At 38.8% G+C, this 25,827-nt stretch overlaps 1 protein-coding gene across 3 annotated transcripts in view; it reads right to left on the bottom strand.

Annotated features, from left to right (window-relative positions):
- Positions 1-3,480: 3,480 nt before the first annotated feature.
- The window catches only part of LOC131915272 (phospholipid scramblase 1-like), a 34,661-nt gene continuing 12,314 nt past the window's right edge, over positions 3,481-25,827 (bottom strand). Inside the window, exons 2-7 of one of the 3 annotated variants that reach the window (XM_059268365.1) lie at positions 12,880-13,106; positions 12,268-12,310; positions 9,498-9,718; positions 7,567-7,728; positions 5,999-6,160; positions 3,481-3,659 (exon numbers count right to left, since the gene is read on the bottom strand). In XM_059268365.1, coding sequence (XP_059124348.1) covers positions 3,621-3,659; positions 5,999-6,160; positions 7,567-7,728; positions 9,498-9,718; positions 12,268-12,310; positions 12,880-12,933 — 681 coding nt within the window. In that variant the 5' untranslated portion in view covers positions 12,934-13,106 and the 3' untranslated portion in view covers positions 3,481-3,620. Of the gene's footprint in view, positions 3,660-5,998; positions 6,161-7,566; positions 7,729-9,497; positions 9,719-12,267; positions 12,311-12,879; positions 13,107-25,827 lie in introns of those variants that run through there. The other 2 variants (XM_059268367.1, XM_059268366.1) reach the window with 2 other exon arrangements.

Here is a 25,827-nt window from a genome sequence, read left to right as displayed (position 1 = left end):
TCTTAACAAGTGACTAGAAGGAGGCCTGAAAATTTAGTTCAATTGGTACAGTGTTTGCCCACATGTAAACAACCCTCAAGTTATTTTTCAACACTGAATAAAGCTGGGTGTGGTAGCACATGCCTAGTATCCTGGAAGTTAGGAGGAAGGAGTGGATGGACGGAAGTTTAAGGTCATCTTTGACTACATAGGAAGATCAAAGTCAGTCTGGATGACATGAAACCATGCTGAAAAACAAAATAAGATCCATAGGGTCAACCCAGTTTTGTTCAGAGAACATGAAACTTCTTTGTAAATGTCTTGGTTTCTGTTTTTCAAGTAGAAGGCACTTGGCCAGCATAAACTACTCGAGTCTTCACAAAATCCTGGATTGCTCTCTGTATACAGCCTGGCCTGCATAGTGAGGCCAGCAAGGTAAGGCATCTATTTTAACTCTCTCCATCCTTGTTTGCAACGGTAAGCTAGCTTTCAAACTGCAGTGTCAACTCCTGACAGAAATTCTGCCTTCCCACTTCCTTTGCACAGCAACTTACCTCAGTTTCAAAGTCTCCCCTGCGCAGTGTAGATCCTGACTATTCACTGATTGGTATGTGAATGTTTTCAATGGGACCTTGTGGTGATTTGAATGAGAATGGCCTTCATAGGCTCCTACATTTGAATGTTTGTTTCTTAGTTGGTGGACTGTTTAGGTCAGATTAGGAGGTATGGCCTTGTTGGAGGAGGTGTGGCCTTGTTGGAGGAGGTATGGCCTTGTTGGAGGAGGTGTGGCCTTGTTGGAGGAGGTGTGGCCTTGTTGGAGGAGGTGTGGCCTTGTTGGAGGAGGTATGGCCTTGTTGGAGGAGGTGTGGCCTTGTTGGAGGAGGTGTGGCCTTGTTGGAGGAGGTGTGGCCTTGTTGGAGGAGGTATGGCCTTGTTGGAGGAGGTGTGGCCTTGTTGGAGGAGGTGTGGCCTTGTTGGAGGAGGTGTGGCCTTGTTGGAGGAGGTGTGTCACCAGGAGTGGGCTCGGAGGTTTCAAAAGCCCAAGCAAAACCCAGTCTCACTCTTTGTCTCCTGCTTGTGGATCAGATGTAAGCTCTCAGGTACTGCTCCTGCACCATGCCTGCCTGTCAACATGCTCCCCTCCAAGACTGTCATGGCTCACCCCCTGAAACTGTAAACAAGCCCTGGATTAAGTGTTTTCTTTTATAAGTTGCCTTGGTCATGGTGTTTCATCACAGCAACAGAGCAGTAATGAAGACAGACCTTGAATACTATCTGCTGTGGAATGTCATTCTGTATGCTGTGAACATGTGTTGATAAAGAAAATGCTGATTGGCCAGTAGCCAGGTAGGAAGTACAGGCAGAATAAGCAGACAAGAAGAATTCTGGGAAGAGGAAGGCTGAGTAAGGAGTCATCAGCCAGACACAGAGGAAGCAAGATGACAAGGCAGAACTGAGAAAAAGTACTAAGCCACGTGGCTAATCATAGATAAGAATTATGGGTTAAGCTGGGCAGTGGTGGTGGTGCACGCCTTTAATCCCAACAATAGGGAGGCAAAGCCAGACAGATCTCTGTGATTTTGAGGCCAGCCTGGTCTACAGAGTGAGTTCCAGGAAGGCACCAAAACTACACAGAGAAAACCTGTCTTGAAACTGCACCCCCCAAAAAAGAATTATGGGTTAAATTAAGTGTAAGAGCTAGTCAATAATAAGCCTGAGATAATGGCTAATGGCCAAGCAGTTATAATTAATATAAGCTTCTGAGTGGTTATATTATAAAAGGCTGAGAGATTTGTCCCAGTTGTGGGCTAGGCAGGACACAGGAAAACTTCCAGCTACAACTATCCTAATATTTTCTGCATATATACCTGCCCACATCTTGAATACAATGATTTTGGTGATTCTTGAGGTAGAATAACTTCACCATGTTAACAGAGCACAAGCAGGACACACTGCCACTAGAAGGCAAGCTGTAGGCCTCCAAGGTAGGCAAGTTTATGAGATGTTACTGGCATATGTTTTGCTCTATAAACATGGGCAGCAGGCTGCAGATGATCTTAACTGTATGGCAGAGTATTGGTGAAATTATTAAGGCCACTCCACGTAGTTAAAAGGGAGATTTATTTAGTGGCGTAACTTACAAATGAAGGGATAGGTAGGTTGCAGGGTCTGGGAAAGATGCAGCGCAGTCCGGCGGTGTTCTCTGGAGAACTCTGCTTGGTCTACCTCCAGCGTCCAGGGTCCAGGCAACAAAAGAACACGGTGTATCTGGATCTCGGGTCTTCAGGGTCCTCTCTTGGCCCCGCCTTGTAGGCATGACAGTTACTGAAGTCCCAATGGGGTTGGAACTTCCAGACCAAAGCTGGAACGGCTACCCACTACAGCAGAGGGTGGTCAGTCAGAGCTCTGTGGCTGGTTGCCTAAAGATAATTCTAGCCCCACCTTCATCTTTTCTTGTTCAAGTCCAGTGTTGTCTAGTGACCATCAGCCTGTTCCAGATTTGTAGCTGAAGGTTTTCCTATGTCTCACCTGGTGGCCAGTCAGACCCAAGCAAACACACAGAGACTTATATTACTTATCAACTGTATGGCTGAGACAGGCTTCTTGCTATCTAGTTCTTATATCTTAAATTAACCCATTTCTATAAATCTATATCTTGCCATGTGGCTCATGGCTTGCTGGTATCCTTACATCTTGCTTTTCATGGTGGCGGTGGCTGGCAGCATCTCCTGACTCAGCCTTCTACTTCCCAGAATTCTCCTCTCTGCTTATCCCGCCTATACTATACTTCCTGCCTGGCTACTGGCCAATCAACGTTTTATTTATCAATCAATCAGAGCAACACATTCACAGCATATAGAAAGACATCCCCAGCACAGATTTTACTCTCCCCCACTTCAAAGCCTTCACATTTTTAGGTGCTGGGGGTAAAGAATGGAAGTCAATGCAGCTGCACAAGAAGCTCTCTCTCCCCCACTCCCTCAAAAGGAAAATTAGTGTCTTCCCAGTATTCAGAGTAAATATGATGCAAATTTGAAGGCACAGAACAGAAATCCCATATCCAAAGTTTCCTTCATTGGCCTGAGCCATTTTTCAGTATTTTGAAATCACTGGTCTTCACAATGAAGCCTTTTTCTCATTATCTACTATGATTTTAAGTTTGGGAATTTGTTCATATTTCAGGGTATGCATTAGATTCTCACAGTCCTTACATAGACCTTAAAACTTTGATACCATTAATAGTTGAAAATTTCATTACTGGCAATTAAGTAAATTGAGACTCAAGGATCAACATAGAACTTGGAAGATACAAACTCAGGTACAGGAACATTCCTCTGTGAGGTGTTTTTTATGGCAGGAACAGGAAAGTTTCTAACTCTTACATTTATTTTCCCAGAGAAAAAAAGTGAATATCTACTATAATATATAAAAGCATCTATAAGCTAGTGAGCTAGGAAATAAACTATGATAACTTGAAAGACCAATCACATGACAGTGGAGTTATGCACATCCTAGTTTAATTCAAGGAAAGATGAGTGATTTCAGTGAAAGAAACCACTGTGTTGCCTTTTACTCTCAATCAGTGTTCTGGCTTCACATATTCTGAGGACTCATTCATCCATTCATGAATATAATAGCATTCATTTCTGATTTGCAGTGCTTTCAAAAAACATGAAGTCCTAGACAAGAAGAAAAATAATAAGTCAATTTTCAGCAATAATAGTGAAATTTCAAATTAAAAAATTTCAAATTAAGAAAATTGAGGGAACTCAGGAGTGGTAGGCAGTAGAGTTTTGAGTTTGAAGCTACACTGGTCTACATGGTGAGACCTTTTCTCAAAAGCTAAGACAAACAAGACACCAAAGAATAACCAAAGTATAAACCAAGCCAAAGAGAGAAAAAAGAGTAACAAAGGAAAATGTATACTACAAATGAGATACTATACATTCATAAGAATGAAACCTTTTCATAAATAAAAAAATGGATTAACCTGGAAGACAGTATGTTACATGAAATAAGCCAGAGAAGAAAATAAAACATAGCACACTCTCATATGCAGAGTATAAAAATGTTCAACTCATCATTCTAAACAAAGAGAGAATTGTATAGCCTGAGGATGGATGTTAGGTTGGGGGAATAAGAGTTGTATCAAAGGTTCTAAATGTTCATTAAAGGAGAATAAATCCTAGTGATCTACACACAGCACTGTGACTGGGGATATATCACTTCATTGCATATTCCAAAACTGCTAAGGAGTAGATTTTAAATGTTCATACTGCAAAATAAAGATAACCCTTGAAGTAAAGGATATGTCAGTTAGTTTGCTTTGATCATCTCACAACCTATACGTCTATCAAGATACCATGTGAAACCCCATAAATGCATACACATAATATTTGTCTATTGAAGTAAGTAGAACTGTTGCAAGATTGAAGCTTTAATTAAGGAATTAGTTATCACGCATCTCAAATTTGCAAAGAATAACATGCTAAATTCTAGTGATTCCTAATCTGGTTTTATAATTAATAACATCTATGTTTGGCCAAACTATTATTTCATTTCCTAAATCTCTATGACTTTACTCTCATTATTGAAGAGCAAATATTAAAATAATCTCACCTGGGTGTGGAAGCTCATACCCGAAATTCTAGCACTTTGGAAATTCAGAAGAGAGGATTGCCATATAATACAGAGGCCAGTTTAGACTACAGAGGGATACTGGGTCTCAAGAAAAAAAATTAACTAAAAGCAAATATGAAATACCTCATGTCTTAGGGTTTCTACTGCTGTGATAAAATATCATGATCTAAAACAACTTGGGGGGGGGAAGGTGTTACTTCAGCTTAGAGTTTCATATCATATTCCATCACTGAGGAAAGTCAGGACAGGAACTCAAATACACCAGGGACACATTAGCAGGAGCTAATGCAGAGTCCATGAAAGAATACTGCTTACTGCCTTGCTTATTATGGCATAGTCTGCCCTTTTATAGAACACATACCACTATCTCAGGGATGGCACTGTCCCCAGTGTTCTGGGCCCTCCAATCATCAATCATCAATCAAGAAAAATGGGCTACAGGCTTGACCAGAGGCAAATCTAATGGAAGTATTTTCTCTGTTGAGTTTCCCTCTTCCAAGATGACTCTAGCCTGTGTCAGGTTGACATAAAATTAACCAGCATCCCATGATATGTTCCTTTAGAGATATATGGACTTCATTAAGCTTATTCATAGCCACAATACCATTGTTGCATAAAAAAATCATTTATTTTAGCATTATATGGCAAGTGTTCACATTTCCCTGAAATGCCACTTGAAGGTTTGACTAATTTGATAAAAATGATCCGTCCCTGTAACCTTCAACTTTGATGATATGGGAGAATTTTCTGAATACTCAACAAACCTCTGGTTTTGAGCTTGGAACTTAGTATGGGAACTGAAAAAAATCTCACGGCCACTGCTTTATCCCAAATATTTCCTGTAACATGCTAGTTAGATCTAGAGATTTGAATGAATGTATATTATTGGATGATTACACTTCATTTTATTAGATGAGTTAATCAAATGATATGTTTAGATAAAAATCCTTGTATCCACAACTTTTATTACATATAACTATTAGTTCTTTGAAGTCTCAATTTAACTTTTTATTTTGAGTCAGAACCTCTCAACATACGAGCTTTGTATCTTTGACTTGAATGACAGCATGGAATCTTTGGACAGAAAATGTGTCCCCTATAAATCCAAACTGTAAGAAAGACTTGAGATCATCTTAGAGCTAGGACTATACATCACTTCTTCTGTAAAACCTGGGAAGTAAGAATGTATTTCTCCTTTGTTTAGTTTTGTCTTTCCTAATTTTTTAGAATCTCATACATATATACAATGAAATATGATCATACCCACTTCTCATCTCCCTAACTAAGAAGGCAATCTTTAAGTATGCAGTTTTCCATGTTATCTCCACATGGTTCTAGGGAGTCCATCTGAAATAATAATCACAAGGAACAGACTTACTATGAGGAAGCAAGCTCCAAGCATCACAGCCTTTATCTTTACATCAAGGTCTATTGGGAACTGGATCCCAAAATTGTCCACATCTGTCAGTAACTCCTTCAGAAAACCAGACCAATGCTTGGAAATCCTTCCAACCACAATTTTTTCATCAAGAGATTTGATCTGAATTGGAAACAAAAGTCAATGAACAAAAGGAGAGACTTAAAAAGTTCTAGAAAACTAATAATAAAACTACTTTCAGGGTTTAAATAAGAGGCAACAAACTCCATTCAAATTATGCTCTCATGTAACTGAACATTGGAAGAGTTAATACATAAAATAGGAATTTTTGGCATTATATGTGAAAAGTTCACAATGTTTCCCCAGTGTTTTCACTTGTTTCTTGAAAGCAAGTTATATGTCAGCTTAAGTTTTGTTAATGTTTCTGGAAATGGAAATAACTTTACACATATCTAGATACTTTCTCATATAGATCTACTTTTACACATACCAGTATATAAAGTCTTTATAGGATGTATTAAACGCCCTCACACATGCTCAGAACTTTATATACACATGCTTTGTAAGATCTCTTACAGTGTTTCTATATTACCTGTGTTTTCTAAAAACATGTCTGTGATTAGATTTTTAGGTCATTGAAGGCAAGGCTTCATGTATAGATAACTGGATTCTAGGAGAGGAATGAAAACCTGCATGGTTACCAAGTGCAGTAAGCAATGGGACAGAGTAACATGGAGACAGCCATTCGTGGGCATGGAGAGAGGGTTCTAAAGGCTTATTAGAAAGTGGCAGCCCACTGGGCAGTGGTGGTGCATGCCTTTAATCCCAGCACTCGGGAGGCAGAGCCAGGTGGATCTCGGTGAGTTCGGAGGACAGCCTGGTCTACAGAGCGAGAAAAAAAAAGAAAGAAAGAAAGAAAAAGAAAGGAAAGTGGTAGCCCTCATCAGCTTTAGAGTATTTTCGCCCCTTCTGTGGAAATGTAGGCCTAAATTTTTTTCAGATTTTCTGACTTTTGAAGAGAATCAGAGAGTCAAAATGACAAAAATTCCCTCAGCTTTAAAAATTCCTCCAGGGAATAAATGTAGAAACATGTTTTCCAATGTACTAATTCAACAGGGAGATCCCAGTGAAGCACTATACCTCACTAACAATTTTCTTCTGAAAAAGATTCACCTCTTTTTCTTTTATGTATGTGAGTGTTTTGCTTGCATGTAGGTCTATGCAGCATATGCATGCAGTGCCTGAGGAGCGTTGTATCCTTAAACTATGAGTCCAGACAAACTCTTCTTCCTTCAGATTGCTTCTTGAAATTGTCAGGTATTAGTCATAGCAATGAGAAAAGTAGCCAATACAGAAATTGTGCATATTTTTAAGATGGCTGTACCTTTTTCTTTTTTAACAGCATCAGTACTGATCTCTCATTGGGCCAGAAAACATTTCTGTGATCATGGTATTTCTCTTTTGAAATATTTGTACAAAGAGCTCCCTTTAATACAACTGTAGCTCATTGCAAAATATGTTCTATTTATAAGGAAAGGAAATCCAATAACTATGATCACATTTGTTACCTTAAAATCAATGTTTCCTCCAAGGCTGCATACGATACATGGACCGACAATTTTGAGAACATCTTGCCTCTTCTCATTTTGAACTGTAAACTTTGGAACACATGGGTGCCATGTCTGAACAACGTAACCTATTGTCACACCAGGAGGAGCTTGGACTTCCATCTACAAATGAAAAAGAACATTAGTAAATATGTTTATCATCATATTGTCTATTTGTGGCTTCATTTACTAAAATGACGCACAGTGCTCCTATCTACAACACCCCTTAATTAGATCAATGTTATTCCTTTTCTTAATTCATGGAGGAGGCAACCACACTAAAGAAAGATGAATTAACTTGCATCAGATTCCTCAGTTAATATAGAAAAGGGATAAATTGAAGGCTTGACAGGTGGCATGCTTCATTAATATCTCCATTTATTAAAATTGTCAAAATTATTAACAAACTTTTTTCCTTAAACTTGTTTATTAACAGTAGCTTATCTATATAAACAGAACTCTGACCACTGGTGAACTTTCAACTATGAATCCTGATATTGTATAAGGAAAGGAGGCTGAGTGCTGTGGGATGGTCTGTATGTCAAATGTATTGCTGATTGGTCAATAAATAAATCACTGATTGGCCATTGGCTAGGCAAGAAGTATAGGCGGGACAAGGAGGAGAATAAAGCTGGGAAGTGGAAGGCTGAGTCAGAGTCACTGCCAGCTGCTGCCAGGACTAGCAGTATGTGAAGATGCCGGTAAGCCACGAGCCACATGGCAAGGTATAGATTTATAGAAATGGATTAATTTAAGCTATAAGAACAGTTAGCAAGAAGCCTGCCACGGCCATACAGTTTGTAAGCAATATAAGTCTCTGTGTTTACTTGGTTGGGTCTGAGCAGCTGTGGGACTGGCAGGTGAGAGAGATTTGTCCTGACTGTGGGCCAGGCAGGAAAACTCTAGCTACAGCTGAAGACTAGACTCATGGCCCTGCTATTTCTTTACTAGGAGGCCATCATGGTGCATTACTGTGCTTATCTGTAAATGATCATTTCCGATGATCAAACCTCATGACCATGTTATACTGTTCCTCAATTGTAGCACTGTCCTCATCAAACACATTTTTCTCAGATACTGCTATGCATGTGAAATTATACCTAGTCTAAATGGCACAGAAAACAAATTAATTCTTTATAAATAACACTTGTTTCTCGAAATACAGTATGTATAGTATTAAACTTCAAATAACTTTTTTCCTGTTGTCTCTGTTTGAGCACAAGTTAAGGATATTATTTACAGAATCACTAGGGGATTCAGGCAGACATGGTTCTGGGCTAATGAAATCCAGGCAAATGCTCCCTTCCCTATGAAGTCTCTAAGCCATGGTATCTGCTCTGAAAGGCACATTTGCAATGAGTAGACACATCAGGCAATATGAAACAGACAACTGAACTTTAGCTGAGGACATCTCCATCTGGGGAACGTTTACTACAGAGGACACAACTTGCTGTGTATATTAAAAGAGAAGAAATGAAAAAGACAGGAGATAATTGTTTTCTGTTTGTCCCTCAGTGGAGTGTTCAAATCATCAGATAATCATAAGATGAATACATCTACCCTTCTCCCAACTCTTCTGTGAATGCACTCTATTTCTAGAAAAATATTCCAGGACATCCTCAGACATGCAGCTCCATTAGTTTGGTCCATGCCTGTCATGATCATTTCTGACAAGAGATTTGGCCAAAATGTCTTCCCTTGAACATCACAAACTATTGCTTGAGCTGTAACTCAGCCACTAAGGGGAGATTAGCCAAGGGCACAGGCTTAGACATTTATCTTCCTTCCTATAGTTGAAGGAAGACCAAAATATTGATCATGGATCATTTTTTAAAATATCAATAACATGACAACAAAATTCTTGCAAACTGTGTTGGTAAGTATTCACAGACCTTCTGGAGGCAGCAGGGACAGAAACAAGAACTACATCTTAGTGGTCGCTTCAAAAGTATAACTTCACGACCTGAGTTATCAAGAATCCTCATAGAGAAAGACCTGCAGTCCCCACAGCAATTACGTGCGCAGAAATTGGACTCTTCGACTGCGTAGTAAACTTTCTGACCAAGCTTGTCCTTGATTTTGTATTTGTTAACAGTTTCAAAACCTAAAATGGCTAAATGAAAAAAAAAAACAGGAAATCATAACCAACAGTGCATTAAAATTCTCAACCTATCTTCAGATCATGTAATATCTAGATAGTCTGGGCCTAGATGATATTCTAGATAACACAAGGAGAGAAAAAAGGGAGGTATATATAGATAATCCAGTGTGAGAGAAGGAAAGAAAAAAGAGAAGGAAGAGAGGCTAGCAAATAAGAAGAAACTGAGTACCACTGGAGGACATGGAAAACAAAACAGTCATTTTTGATACCTCTATGGTCTAACTTGTGGAGACTGCTGCACGGGACAGGCACAGTGGTGACAGATGGATGGATAAATGTCCACTTCTCTAGCATAGTTTCCATGTATTACAGAGAAGCTGGAGAGTGGCTGATGTTTTTTAAACTATGTGAACTAATATGGTAAATCAGTTGGGTTGAGATTTTGTTCCGTAAATCGTATTTTTTGCATTATGATTAGGTGATGGGGAGACTTACTCTCCATGCACACATGAGAGAGACTGAAAACCGAAGGTGAATAATAACATTGCACTGAGCCCAGGGTCCCCTTGAGGATGTAGGTAGGTACTGGACAAGGGGTAAGTGTAAGAAAGGTGCATGGCAGCTCAGCTCAGATTTCAGCTGTCATATCACAGTGCCATGTCATGATATCACAATGCCAATGGCATCCCAAATGAACTATGCCTTACTGGTGTTCTCTTTAATGCTAAAAGCAGAGAGATGTCAAATGCAGATTGTCAAATATCATGGGATGATGCTATGCTAGCTATGGGAATATTCTCTCATTTAGAGGCAGAAAGAGTAATTAATAGTCAAATTTGCCCATAGAAAAATGTCCTTCAGGAATCTTAGCACTATGGACTCATTTTTGAGTCTTTGATGAGACTTGACGAGGCCTTAGATTCAGTCTCTTAAAAACTGGCATGGTATCAACACTTGACACAAATATTTTTGCAAAGATTTTGAAATCTACTTAGAAAACTAATTTTTTTTTTACTGAGAGAGCATCTATTATTCAAATAGCAGTTCAATTATGCAACTTGGCCTATACTTGTTTTTCTATAAAGTAAGATCAACAGGCTTACCCTGATTCTAGTTACTCCTAGTTGCTTGAAAAATTAAAACCAACAAAATGAATCTATAGCAGGGCTACAGATGTAGTTCAGTGGTAGCATAATTGCTTAGTATGCACACGTCCCTAAGTTTGAGTCCTAGTAGTGCAAAAGAAAAAAACTATAAAGTTATATTTATAACATATATTTACCTTTCAATAAGATGAAAGTAAAAATGCTGGTTATAAACAAAGATGCTGAAAATGAGTTGAGAAATCATCATCTTTTTATATTATTTATAATATTAAAAATAATTCCATTTGAGAAAATAAGCAAAATTCATAGATGTGGTTCTTTTAATCAAGGACTGAAGAACTAGTGAATGTGGATTAATATTACACAGTGAGTGTATTTGCTAAATAAATAATTTGAAACTTACATATCTAAAATTTAGAAATGGAAGGCTATATAAAATGCAAAATCTGACTTTGGGGCTTAAAATTCTCAGTAATACTTACTGTGGAATTGAATATTTGTAAACATTTAATATACAAAATATTATAAAGAGATAGTGTTTATTTCCTGAGAAAAACTTTTTAGAAAAACTTAAGCCCAAAATATTTTAATATTTAATAATGTAATTAAAGACAATTTAAATAAAATAAGACAACCTATGTATTTTAATAAAGTCCAGAAGTGTGCCACACAATGCATGTTCTCATTTTTTCCAATGAAAAGGAACTTTGTAGACAGGTGACTATGAATTTAGAAGATGTACTCTAGATTTCAGTTAAGTTTTTTATCATGCTCTGGTAGATGGAAGGAGACACAGTAGTTTTTACATCTTCCTATGGTCTCCCTCCCCTTGGCAGTCATTATGATTTTCTAGTAGCTTCCTCAGTTCTTTTTTGCAACTGGAGACACTGGACCAATGAAGACATCTGTAGGCACCTGGCCCATGCTCTGCACAACATCGTCACACAGCAGGGCTCTGTGCTGAGCTAGGAAGTGCTAAGGAGTCCTACAAAACCTGGATTCCATGCTCCAGCAGGGCACTAATAGCGATTTTACAGAGCACCTCCATCCTAATTCCAAAAGACCATTCACTGGGTGACGTGAACCGTTGACAAGGTTTTGTGCAGGCCTCACACTGGTCACAACTTGGCAGACAGCAGCTAAGAAACCAAGTAGGGTGATAAAACATGGGGTGATTTATAGATATGGGAGCAAGGGTAAGTTTTGGGTGTTCTTTGTCAAAGTAGTATCGGTATCACAAGGACAGTTGACCATCATAATATTTACCAAAAGATTCCTAATCTATAGAAATGAAAATTTCTAGATACAACTACTTGTTGAAGACTACAAGGAAAGACATTGCAAGCAATAAAGTTTGCCATCCTGCATCATTCAGAATGCTATATTTGTGGTGCTCAGTATGCCCTTACTTTCATTGTCTTTTTAGAAATATGATGAATAGAACAAAATACAAACCTTCCACAACCTCAAACTGCTGATGAATCATAATGTGATCTACCTGTCATGGTGAAAAGAAAATTAAGAATTTCAGATGTTTTAGTCAACCAAACTTGGATTCATGTTTTTATTACTTATAATCAGCTACCAACATTTATCAGTATCAAATTCTCATAATTGTTTATTTTTTAATAAAACCATATTTAACAACTCTTTTATTAAAATATATCTATTGAGCCAGGCGGTGATGGCGCATGCCTTTAATCCCAGCACTTGGGAGGCAGAGGCAGGCCGATCTTTGTGAGTTCGAGGCCAGCCTGGTCTACAGAGCAAGATTCAGGAAAGGCGCAAAGCTACACAGAGAAACCCTATCTCAAAAAAAACCAATATATGTGTGTGTGTGTGTGTGTGTGTGTGTGTGTGTGTGTGTGTGTGTATTGAATTAATTTACTATTATCATGGGAAATTCAAAACAGTGAATCCCAGGCCAGACTATATCATCGAGTAGCACCCTTTGTCAAAAAACATTTTTACTGTCTCTAACTTTTATGAACCACAGTAATTACCTATCCATAAGTAAAACTGGAAGCATGGTCTTGTTTAATGAATGTTTTATTCATTTGAACTTACCTGAATTAAATATTCCAATCCAGGTGGTAACTCAGAGGAGGTGTTGGAATCCATGGGGGTCACAGCAGGTCCACCTGGCTGGTGAGATTCTGGCTGACTTTAGGTAATAAAGAAGCAGGACCTTCATCTGCATAGATAGGTGGTGGGACTGGGCAGCCAGCTTAAGGTCCTAAGTCACCAGGATGTCCAGAAGTTCCCGAAACAGGAGTGAGCCAAATAGGTTGTTACTGCACAGAAAAATGGAATGACCAGTCCTTTTGGAATTACCCTGACTATGTATAAGTTGGTATTTCTGACTCTAGTATTATGAACTTTAAAGTGTGATTGGTATTTTTTAAAGCTATTTCAACAAAATATATGGGATTTCATATCTTCTGCTATTTTTGAGGATGCTGGCTGTGAACAGTGAAAAGCAGAGAGCTTTTCCTTCAGCTCCATAGCTATTTCCCCCAAATTGAAACATTCCCATCTGGAGGAAAAAGGAGAAATCATAAGCTTCAGGAAATACACAAATCTCACTGATCAGAGAAAGCTGAAGTGTACAACAGTCACAAGGCCCCTCCCCTAGAGTATAGGCTCAGTTATCAAAGCTGCTGTGGAGAGGAGACTTTCTTGCCATTTGATCTGTCTGCAAATTGTGCTGAGAGCTGTAGGGATGCCCCATTTGTGAGTTATCAATCAACCATGCTGCCATTGCCTAAGAGACATCCATGCTCCTATATGTAACTTTTCACCCACACTCCTGTGGAGAGCCTCAAACTGGACTTTGGTATGTTAATGGAACCCTGTCTTGAGTGAGAAGACATCTGTTCATGACTCCCTGGAAAAAGTTAACACAACACTCTTAACACTCAACCTTGAATGTAAAATATGTGAGATGAAATCACGAATGACTGGAGTTATTTATATCAGGATTTTGGCATGAGTTCATGGAAAAGGGTGCTAATGAGAAAACCAAAGCAAAAGATGTAAGGTACTATTTCTAGGACCAAAGCATCCTGCAAAAAAAGAATAACTTGGAAATCTAACAATGACTTTTCTTATATGTATAGAACAGGGGAAGGTTTTCCACTGTGGGGATATTTGTCAAGGTCTGGAGTCATTTGTCTATTTTCTACAACTTATGAGAAGGGTGGCACTGAATTGTGGTGAGTAGAAGCCAGGAATGCCACCACTGTCCCAAATGCCCAAAGTGGCTCACTTGAAAAATAAAGAATTCTCTATTCCAAATATTAAAGTTCAATATGCAGCAATATATATGACTGCAATTAAGTTTCACAGGCTTATTTTTATAGTTCATAGAAAAGCAGTTTTTAGGCTCCATAATATAAAGGCACTGATGGCTGCAGGGAGACTAATACTCAGAATAGGCAGTGCATTTAAGTCAACACAGATGAGGAAATCCATGTGGCATTAAAAGTAGGGCTTAGCTAAAAGAAAATGTATAAGCGCTTCATAAACATAGCTTTTATAGTCAATTCCTTCTAAATAAATGAACATTTACAGATGATCGATGATGTTATTGTATTTGTTGCACAGTGAAGAGAAACAATTATCAAGAAGATAATTTGCACTTAAGCAGCCTGCAATTAACTTCCAGGAGAAAGAAAATGTTTCCAAAGTGAAGTTTTCAGACACCAGGAAGCTATTTTAGACAGCTATAGCTTAGATGGAGGTGGAAATGCCAGGAAGGGAGAAGCTTTGTGAGATGCTGGATGGAGAAACAGTGGAGAAGGGAGGGGAAGAACAAGACATACCCCTGATTTGGGATGTGAACTTGGCAGGCTTCCCCAGGGAGATATCCAAAGAATAGACAGCTCTCCAGTAACACAACAGGACAGTTTACCTCCAGAAGCCCTTTGTAAGGAGTTTTCACTTTTTTCTAAGTTTGCTTGGCAGGCAAGGAGGGACTCTGTGATTTCATGACACCATTTATATCTCATCAATGCTGAGCACTCAAATTCCCATTGTGCAAAAATAAATTGAAATGATAGCCTTGAAAAAACATAACAGATATACATAAGAAGGAACAAGTTCACAATTTGATACTATAGGGAGGAGAGAAAAACAGAACAAAACAACAGAGAGAAACACTGTTCTAAAGCACAGTTGAGAGAGTTCTGGACAAGACCCCACATGAGCTCTAGAACTGTATGGTCACATTTTCCATCTAGTCTAGACTCCGTCATCATCCGAGTGCCGTTTATTGGAAGCTGTTGGCCAGCCCATGATGGTGACACCTCTTTTAAGGAACCTTTCAAGAGTAGATCCAATGAGCAGAAACTCAAGAAGGAGCATCATGAACCTAAAACCCCAACTGGCAGCCAAGCCCAAAACTACAGCCTTCACAATCCACACATCTAAAGGAAGCTGTTGACTCAGTTCTCGGCATTAGTATTGGGCTCCTGGGATGGATGGTCTAGCGGGATAGCAAGAATGGAACTCTGTTGTGATTGTGTCTGGACTTCAACTGGAGCAGCCAGTTTGAGAAAGTCTGACATGGCTGTACATCCAGATCTGTCTAATGAAATACCTGCCTCAAGTTCTCATAATGTTTACCTGTTCCATTCTCAGGGCCCATTCCCTTTTGCATAGAAATCCCCAGAAGAAAACTGAATGGATTCTAAACAGGATTCACTTGTTCATGCTTACTTGCTTGCTTCCTACTTTTTAACCTTAAACCTTTAAGCTACAGGTTAATGAGGAAGAGTAACTTCTGGCAAAACAACTATAGGATAAATTTTCAGTTCTCACCACACACACACACACACACACACACACACACACACAGACAGACACACACACACACACAAACCATTTTCCTATATTTTACATAATTATAACAATTATACATATATATATTTAGAATAAAAATGCATGAGGCTGCACACGGTTAAAGTATATGATATACATGGAAGAAATGGTCATTATGAAACTTGTCACTATGTACAATGGCTCTATGTCAATGAATGGAAACTTTAATAAAAATGATGTAAGTTCTGGTGCTAATTGACCTTTAGGTTGCTTCTCAGAGGAAATGAGAATGCAGAGCTGAGGAAGATACATATACCAGTATTGACCACATGATAGAATGCTGCAACACTACAGTTACTTCTTCTTTGTTTTGTTAGGGGGTATGTGTGGGTACACTTTCTTTTCTCTTTTAACCTCTTAGCTTGTAACTTATGATGCACTTATTATATATCATAGTGTTGGAGCATTTTCATTGGATGCCATAGTATTTAGGTTATCACATATCAAGTAGATAAGAATCGCTGAAGGATTTTACACACTTGTAGGGAAGGATGAGTGCTTTTCCAGTTTTACTTGGGTAGCTGCTTTATCACTGTTCTAGTTGGCTTTCTTTTGCTGTGATAAACAACACGATCAAAAGCAACTTGGGGAAGAAAGAGTCTATCTGCCTTAAGTATCCTGATGCCAGCCCATCATTGATGGAAGACAGAGCGAAAATTCAAGCAGGAAGCAAGGAAGAAAGCTGCTTACTGACTTTTTTTTTTTTAATTTTTATGGTTGATTTTTGTTTTTGTTTGTTTTTTTTTCTGGCTGGCTCAGATACATTTCTTATATAGCCCAGGCCTACCTGCAATGGATGACGCCATCCAGAGTGTCTTAGAACTCCTGCATCAATTAGCAATTTGTAAATGTCCCCTCAAACATTCCCACAGACCAATTTGACGGAAGCAGTTCCTCGATAGAGGTTTTTTCCACAGGTAACTCTATTGTGTCAAGTTGACACAAACTTTCTAGCACAGTTGATCCCTTGTAAACTTGACACACAAACGTATCACTGATCAACCATGTTTCTTTTCTTGTTTACCTTCAATATCTCATGTTAATATCACAATACAAAGCACAGTCCTCTGGGACTCATTCAAGATCTTATGGGCTCTGAAGGGTTTGAGTAGGCCCGCCACTCTTATCTCAAATCTGCAGCACACAGCTTGTCTGTAGGCTCGAGTTCGTACCACTTCACACCTACCTCTGTCTTCGGCACAGGTTCTACAGTCTGCAATATGCTAGTGTCTCCACTGCAGCTGAGAATGCATCTTTACCATTGACTTCTCAGCCTCCAACGGTGCCAAGCCTCAGCTTTTCTTAATGACCCCTTCGAGCCTTTCAAAACCAGACCATGTGGGAGACTCTTACACATTATCAGATTCAACTTCCAGCTTGAGATGCATCCTTGGGCCCCTCCATGAACCACAGATTCTGTGCACTGTCTTTGAAGAAATACTTCCCAGAATATTTTACCTTACTGATGTTGGTCTCTTATTAATCACAGTTGATTTTATAGCCCCAGATAATCAGCATCAATTGTCCCAGTAAAGCAAAGATTTCACTTCAGTTATTCTGGTCACTTTTTAATCATAGTCAATTAGATACTAGCTTACCAGAAACTACAGATTCTTATTTCAAATTATCACATGATCAGCAGCTCTCATAGTCTTTCAGGGATTCTCGATATTTCCTCTGAAACTTCCTAGTCCAGGCCTCTACCATCTGTAGTGATCTAAGATTGTCTTCTAAGTTCCAGTTTGGAACTCCCAAGGGCTTTTCCAGAATAAAGCTCTAAAATTCTGTATTTTTTTCCCATAAAACATACCAAAGCATAAAAGCCTAGTCAGGTTCATCACATCAATATGCTATTCTCTAATAACATTGCCCATCATAGTTTACTTTTTCTGATGCTGTGATAAACAACATGACCAAGAAAAGTGTGTGGAAGAAAGGAGTTGTTTGTTGTACACGTCCTGATCACAGACCATCATTGAGGGAAGTCCGGACCATCATTGAGGCAAAACTCTGGTAGAGGCAGGAAATATGGAGGAAAACTGCTTCCTGGCTTCTTGTACCTGGCCTTCTCTGCTACCTTTCTCATACATTCCAGGCACACCTGCACAGATGTGGTACCAACCCACAGTGGTTTGAGTCCTCCCAGCTCTAGCAGTAATCAACCAGTTGATCAATCAATAATAAAAGCTGGACACACATACCCACAGGCCAGTCTAGGAGAGACAATTCTTTTCATTAAAGTCCTATTTTCAGGTGACGTTAGCTTGTGTCATGGTGAGAAAACAAACTTTGCATTTTTTTTAATTAAGTACAGTTAAAAGTTGATGTATGACTCATGGTGGTCAACTTTATGTGTCAACTTAATAATGACCACAGCATACTCAAACCAAACTTCAGTCTGGATGTGTCTAGGAAATATTTCAAACTGAGATGAGCATTTGAATCTGGACTGAGTAACTAGGTTTCCCCATCCTATGTAGGTAGGCTTTCTCTGATCTTTTGAGAGTGTGAATAGTAGAGGAGAGAAATCTCTGAGGCTTTTCTTGGGTTAGAAAATAAGTGTTCTGCTCATAATGTTCCTGGTTCTGGGGACTGTAGACCCAAAACAGACTCTGTTTCACTGGTTCTTCTGATTCTTGTATTGAATTACACAGTGGAATGCTTTTGATTTCCACTTTGGAATTAACTTTGACTCTTAAACTTTGTGTAAAAACAATTTATAACTTTATATCCTTTTTAAAATTATATTTACTTATTTTTAGTGTAGTGTGTGTGTGTGTGTGTGTGTGTGTGTGTGTGCATATATGGGTGCTTGGGTGTACACACATGTGTGCATGTGTGAACATGTGCACGTACCAAGGGGCATATGTAAATTTCAGAGGAGAGCTTTTGATAATCAGTCTCTCTCTTCAGCATATGTGCCCTAGGGACCAAACCATCTCACCAGCCCAGCCTCATATCTCTAGTTACATATTTCCCACTGCTCTTTTCTCTAGAGGACTCTGACTAATTTAATGGATCTATTCCAAGACATAGCATCACATAGTTGGAGAAATGATTGGATTGTGTTATAGTTGAATTAATTAAACAATCAGACAATTGCATTCCCATTCTTATATTTTTAAAAGACACAGAAGCAGCATCTATCCTTTACTAAAAAAAAAAAATAACAAATTCACGCTATATAATTTTCCATAAGAATGATAATTCCTCTAGGGCATACACAGAATTTCACATCACAATTTGATCAGCATACGCTTTCTTCTAACAGTTGAATGAAGTGCTAGGAGAAATCACAAATCCCCCTGTGGCTGATCCATTTAATCCCCGTGTCCCTTTTCCACAAGGGGGAAGAAGAAACTGTGCAGTTGGTAGACAAAGTTGGCCTTCTAATTCATATTAAGGCAGGAGTTTGAAAGACTGGAAAATTACAGGGATTTGAGAATAAGGAGACGTTCACTGCAGGTTCTGGCTGACACCTCTTTCCAGCTGGGACGGTAAGAATTTGAACACAATTAACAAGTGCTTGCTACCTTTCCCTCCTTCCTAATACTAAACCTAACAATTGTCTAGGAATATCTCCAGAAACACCCTTGATATAGTATCATGACTAGAAGGGACTTAGAGAAGAAAGTGTTTATGCTGGCTTAGAGTTCCTGAGGTGATACAGTCCGTCCTGGAAGGGAGGCAGGAGCAAGAAGGCCAATCTGGTGGTGAAGGAGCCACGTGACTACATTCCATCGGCGCACCGGAAGCAGAGAGAGAGAGAGGGCTATAAAATTCCAAAGCCCACCCCAGGGATGTACTTCCTCCAGCCATGCTCTGCCTCCTAAAGATTCCAGAACCTTCCCAAACAGTCCCACCGGCTAGGTACCAAGTGTTCAAACACATGAACCTATGAAAGATATTTCACATTCAAATCATAACACAAGGCTAATATTTACACACACATAACATATAATTATGTGGATTATGCATGCACATATGCAAACTCTGTAGGAGTATGTCAAGTGCCAGAAAATTTAAAAGCCAAAGCACTTCAGTTACCTAGCAATATTGTATTTTCATATTCCAAATTTTGTTTTTACAGATGTTTAGAAAAAAGTTTTGTTTCTTGGAGTAAAATTTATGTGGACAGAAGAGTAAACTGAAATTCAAGATTTTCAGTCTTACCCACAAAAGATAGCCCTGGCACATGTGCAGCTGAAGCCAGAGGATTATGAGTTCAAGGCTTGTCTCCAATACAAACAGTAAATCAAATACCTTAAAGAGAGACATTAATAAACTTTGTCTCTAACATAATTCATTGACTACCTTAAAGAGAGGTATCAGTTTGGGAGAGTGGGTGAGTTGAGAGGTTTATTTTCACTATGAGTGCATGAATCATCCTCGTTCACTTGGTTAGAGAGCTGTTCAGTGTGAAGCAACTTTCTTGTTCTAGCCTTGCTTGTCCTACATCAGCGAGAGAAGGAGCAGCTGAGACTAGAAAGAAGGCAGTGGGTCGGAGAGGCCTCTCCTGACCCCATAGTAAGCAGGTCAGAGAGGAACAGGCTCTGAAGAGCAGCTCTTCATCTACTTACTGTCTTTGGTTTGCTCGTTAGTTTTGTAAGACACTTAGCCAACTAACCCATGATCTACTGTTTTACTCAAGCTGGGCAAAAATACTGTATGAAGCTGTCTGTGACTAGTTCTTCCCACATTTGTGTTGTTTTCTTGAATCTACGATATAGAATTGTTTGTTTTGTTTTTGCAGACAGACTGTCCTACAAGCTATCCTTCATTTCTAGTCCACTCCATCACAGCACTTTTGACATGCGTTTTTCAGTGCAGTGTGCTGTGTTCTCCAGGGCATGGTTGTCTACAAAGTTTTCTTTTTACTCCGCCCTTGAACTTGGGCCCTAGATTCCTATGCCTTTTTTTTTTCTTTTTTCTTTTTTTTTTTTTTTTGAGCTAGGGACCAAACTCAATCTAAGAGTGAATATTCAAGGAGGAGGACTATAAAACACCTTGAGCACCTCCATTTATCTGTCTTTTACTTGTTTCCAGCATCCTTAAAGAGCTGGTGGGTGTCCTCTCCTGGGTCATTATCTCTATTACATTAAGCAGGATGCAGTGTACCTACTCCATCTCTTCAAGGTCTGGAAACTTTTCTGTGTATTTGAAGCTCCTATTCCATTTGTACTATAATGCTTATTATGCACGCATATACATGCATTAACTAAGAACTATGCATAAATATATATTTTGTAAGGATTAATTACAATTAACACAAATTGGAAATACTCAACAGTTGTAGAGAATTATACTTTATGACCTATATTTGGAGTGAATGTTACATATACAGAGGGAAGAGTTTCAATGAATCAACACAATTGTTTTTAAAATATTTCAGACTTAGGGTAGGAGAGATGGCCTCTTGGTTAATAGTTCCTAATGTCCATGGAGAAGACGCACGTGCAGTTCCTAGCATCTGCGGAGGGCAGCTCTCAGGTGCCTGTGACTGTGGATCCAAGGGATCACACATCCTCTTTTGGCTTCTTCAGGCACCTCCGCTCACATACATGCATGTGTACACACACACACACACACACATGCACACACACACACACACACACACACACACACACCTCCACTCACATACATGCATGTGTACACACACACACACACACACATACCTCCACTCACATACATGCATGTGTATACACACACACACACACACACACACACACACACACAGATATTTCAAATGCCACTGTTCTTATAAATCACTGTTCTTATAAATCACTGTTCTTATAAATGTAAATATGATTTCTCACCACTAGATGGCTCAGTGTGAACTTTAACTGTCTCCGTTTTGTACTGGATTGAACTGGCTCTACCATTCTACCTCAGATTCTTTCACTGTGATCTCATTTCTTTAGTGCTGATAATGAAGTATAAAGATATTACAATGAAGACAGAGTGCTTAGTGTATTTCCTGAACCAGCAGAAGTACTTGGTGACTGTCATCACTCGCATAATTATTACAGAAAGATGTGCTTAGGGTTTTGTTCTATTTTTACATCCTTATATTTTTCACCCATGCATGTTTTGAAATCAGATATTTGCTCTACATTAAATCAGATCTTTTCCCCATGGAAAAATTAAATTATATTGTAACACGAATCTTAAAATGGTATTTTAATTTAAAAACCCATAAGCCTGGTATAGGGGTAAATGCTGAAAGATGAGAGAGACAAAGGAACAAGCCACTGCCATATCTCATCTTGCCAACTCCACGAATCCTCTGAAATCCTCTGAGTCCTCACCTGAAAGGCTCCAGCAGAAAAAGCCTCTAGGTGAAAGGGACATTCCTGCCGAAAAGCCTTTAGTTCCTGTGTCCTCACACTTTATATACCTTTCTCTGCCCAGCCATTACTTCCTGGGATTAAAGGCATGTGTGATTCCCAGTACTAGGGTTAAAAGTGTGTGTCACCACTGCCTGGCTCTGTTTTCTCTCCTAGACTAAGTCAATCTCATGTAATCCAGGGTGGGTTTGAACTCACAGAGATCCAGATGGATCTCTGCCTCCTGAGTGCTAAGATAAAAGGTGTGTGCCACCACTGCCTGGCATCTATGTTTAATCTAGTGGCCGGCTCTATCCTCTTATCCTCAGGCAAATTTTATTAGGGTACACAATATATCACCCACATGGCATATTAAGGAATGTATTTATACCTTTAGAAAGATGCACAAAGGGCATTCATTACTTGGAAATTTTGCTCAGCATCAATTTGAATAATACTGTCTCCAATCTTTCTTTTGGGTAAAATTATAGGAATTAGATTTTGCAATGCTTAAGTAGTTGTGCTTGCCATAATCTAAAGGATTCATGCATGAGATCTGCTTGGTCTTCCCTGATGTTAGGATTCCGCTTAGACACTGTCTCTGCCTTCTGATTTTCTGTCCTCAGTGGATTCATTAACTCCTCCCACGGTGTGATGGGTCCTGCAATTGTGCAAATAACTGAAGTCTAAAAATCAGAAACAACGTTTTTTCAAAAACACTGTGGTGGTGGTGGTGGGGATTCTAACTAGTCAGGGCTATAGAGAATAATTTGATTCTATAGCCCCAAGGAAGGGCTACAAGCTCCTTTTTATAGCCAAAGTTATACACAGGGCAGAAAGTACATTTTGGGATTTATGGCATTTTGAGCATCTTTGTGTCTTGACTGGAGCTAGCACTCTCCAGGCACCTCTGAGATGGAGGGGCACCCAGGATTTACTACTTCTGGTTAAAAGGTGTTAGTTTAAAATGTTTACATAGTCACAGGATCATTTAAATTGCCCTTCCCCTGCCTGGGAGAATGCAGGGTGAAGGGTCAAAGTGGTTACCAGTCCTAATATACTCAGAAATATGCATATAGGCTATAAGCATTCATTTTTTTTCATATTCCTAGGCTCTTCAGTGGAGAGCAGATATGAGCACTCTCCCGTTTCTCTTATCTATTAGTTTATTTTTATTTTGTACTTTGTCATGTGGTTTGGAATTCAGTGGTTGTAAACGTACTGCCATTAATTAAGTCAGAACAATCAAGTTTAGACATTTTCAAATTGCCCTTTTTTTTGAGCCCATATTTACACAGATCCTAATAGGTGCAGGCTAATCATTTCCTGATCTATTCACTATTATTCAGAATCAGATGGAGGTAATAAATTATATTACTCAGCATTAAAGACTTCCTGTTTCTGTGGGGTTTATTTCATTTATACCCAGGGAATAGATGTAAATAAATTACCAAACATATTTTTTTCTGAGATGTACAGTTGGCTTTCAGTGGGAAAATAACTTTTATGTTTATTCATAGTCAAGAACTATAAAATGCTTCAGGAAACAATTTAAAAGGACCACTGGTCTAATGCTTGGAGATAACTATAAACTGGTGGTGCTTGAAAGAACACACTGGCATGGATGAAGAACATTATGTTTACATTGGCTGCCTATAGGTTACCATTTTAAACTGTGGTGACTCTGAGATGACTCATCCCTAACAGGCTTGGCCCAGCTGGCTCAAATCAGTAAAAAAGATATTTTTTGAGAGCCAATCTGGGTCTGCCTAAAAGCCTTAGCAACAGCATCTGAGACATGATCTGGAGATGACCTGGACCAATGAGAGGCAGCCATGTCACACCAGCAGGTGCATATTCACCAGACCTTCCCCCAGGGTGGAGTGGAGGGTCTATAAGGCTTGCCTCTTCCTGAATAAACTGAGCTTGTTGTTTCCACATTATCCCAGAGTCTGTGTCATTGACTCTGCACCTACTTAGCCCCTCCCCCAAAGGGAACAACAGCATAGGACTCTGCCACAGGTGACCTTTAAAAACTGTAAGTTAAACTTTTGGTCCTTTGTTTGTGATTAAAGTTATGAATTTAACTTTTGAAATTTGCTAAGTATATTTTGGAAAAATTTAAGAAACTTCTATCTTGTTTTCCACAATGACTATACTAAATTACTTGCACACATAAGATTTGCCCTCTCTGTACATCCTCATCACACCTGGCATCTTCATCCTTCTGCATAAGAACTCCTCTTGCCCTGGTATGGTAACATCTCACTGTGGATTTGATTGGTGTTCTCTGGCTGAATATTGGGAGTGATGCTAGCCCCATAGAATTAGCTGAGAGGGATTTTATCTCTCTCAGATTTCTGCTTAAGAACTGTTGTTATTTTTTTAAGACATTAAGATCATATGTAATATGATCACATTTCATTATAAACATGTACAAAATTCTCAAGAATAACCTTTATTTAGAAAGTTTTAGAAAATTTGCCTTGGAACCATCTGGTCCTTAGTTCTTTTTTGGCAAGGAATTGGTTCAACCTACTATTGCTACAGGTCTATTCAGATGTTTATGTTCTCTTTGTTTGATTTTTTTTGTTTTGTTTTGTTTTGTTTTGTTTTTTGTTTTTTGAGACAGGGTTTCTCTGTGTAGCTTTTCGCCTTTTCCTGGAACTCACTTGGTAGCCCAGGCTGGCCTCAAACTCACAGAGATCCGCCTGGCTCTGCCTCCCGAGTGCTGGGATTAAAGGCGTGTGCCACCACCGCCCGGCCTGTTTGATTTTTATAGGTCAAATACGCCCAGAATTTTATCCATCTCTTCTAGATTTTCCAGTTTGTCAGTACACTGGTATTTGTAACAATACCTAATAATTGATCTTTTTATTTCTGTGGTATTAGTTTCAATGTCTACATTTTCATGTTTAATTTTATTAATTTGAGACTCTTTTTTCACTTATTTTAGTATCCCTTCCAGTTCCTCCCAACTCCATTTTTCTGGATCCTCCACTTTTCTGTCTCTCATTAGAAAACAAATAGGTTTGAAGGGGATAACAATAGAATAAAATAAGGTAAAACAAAAACTAATGCATGGGAATAGGACAAAACAAACATATAGAAGGAAAAGAGCCCAAGAAAAGGCACAAGAAACAGTTATACACTTGGAGACCCACTTGTTCATATGCTCAGGAATCCCATAAAAACACTAAACTAGAAGCCATAAAATATGCAAATGACTTATAGGGTAAAAGAGAAAGAGAGATGAGCATATATGTACATATAATATATAATAAAATAGCATATATAATAAAATAAAATATAAAAAAGAGGTTTTTTAGTAGCCCTGACACAATATTATGGACAAGATAAGACACCATTGAGTTTGTTTTTGTTGGCCATCTACTGCCGGGCATACAGCCAACCCTTAAGAGTAGTTTGTTTCCCTAGTGAGACTCAGTTGTGGAAAACTAGATTTTCACTTGCAAGTGGCTTTCAATTGGCCATCGCTTCTGGGTTAGTGATGGCGTATGCATCCACTCTGACACTTTCTCTTCTTTTGTCTTGATGAGTCTGGTTAAAAGTTTGCCAATTTTGTTTGTTTTTACAAAAGCCTAGTTTTTAAATTTGTATTTTATTTTCAGTGTCTATTTCTCATGTTTTTGCTTTTATCTGTTATTTCTTTCCTGTTACTAATTTGGGATTTGATTTATTCTTTGTTATCTAGTTCTTTGAAATGCATTCAATATGTTCTTTATCTGGAATCTTTCTATTTTTGATACAGGAAGTTACAACTATACACCTCCCTCAGTAGGAACTT

The sequence above is a fragment of the Peromyscus eremicus genome, chromosome 7 (assembly GCF_949786415.1).
Source record: "Peromyscus eremicus chromosome 7, PerEre_H2_v1, whole genome shotgun sequence".
Lineage (NCBI taxonomy): Eukaryota > Metazoa > Chordata > Mammalia > Rodentia > Cricetidae > Peromyscus > Peromyscus eremicus.
Note: the sequence above shows the minus strand (reverse complement) of the source record. Positions and strands in the feature narration are given on the sequence as shown.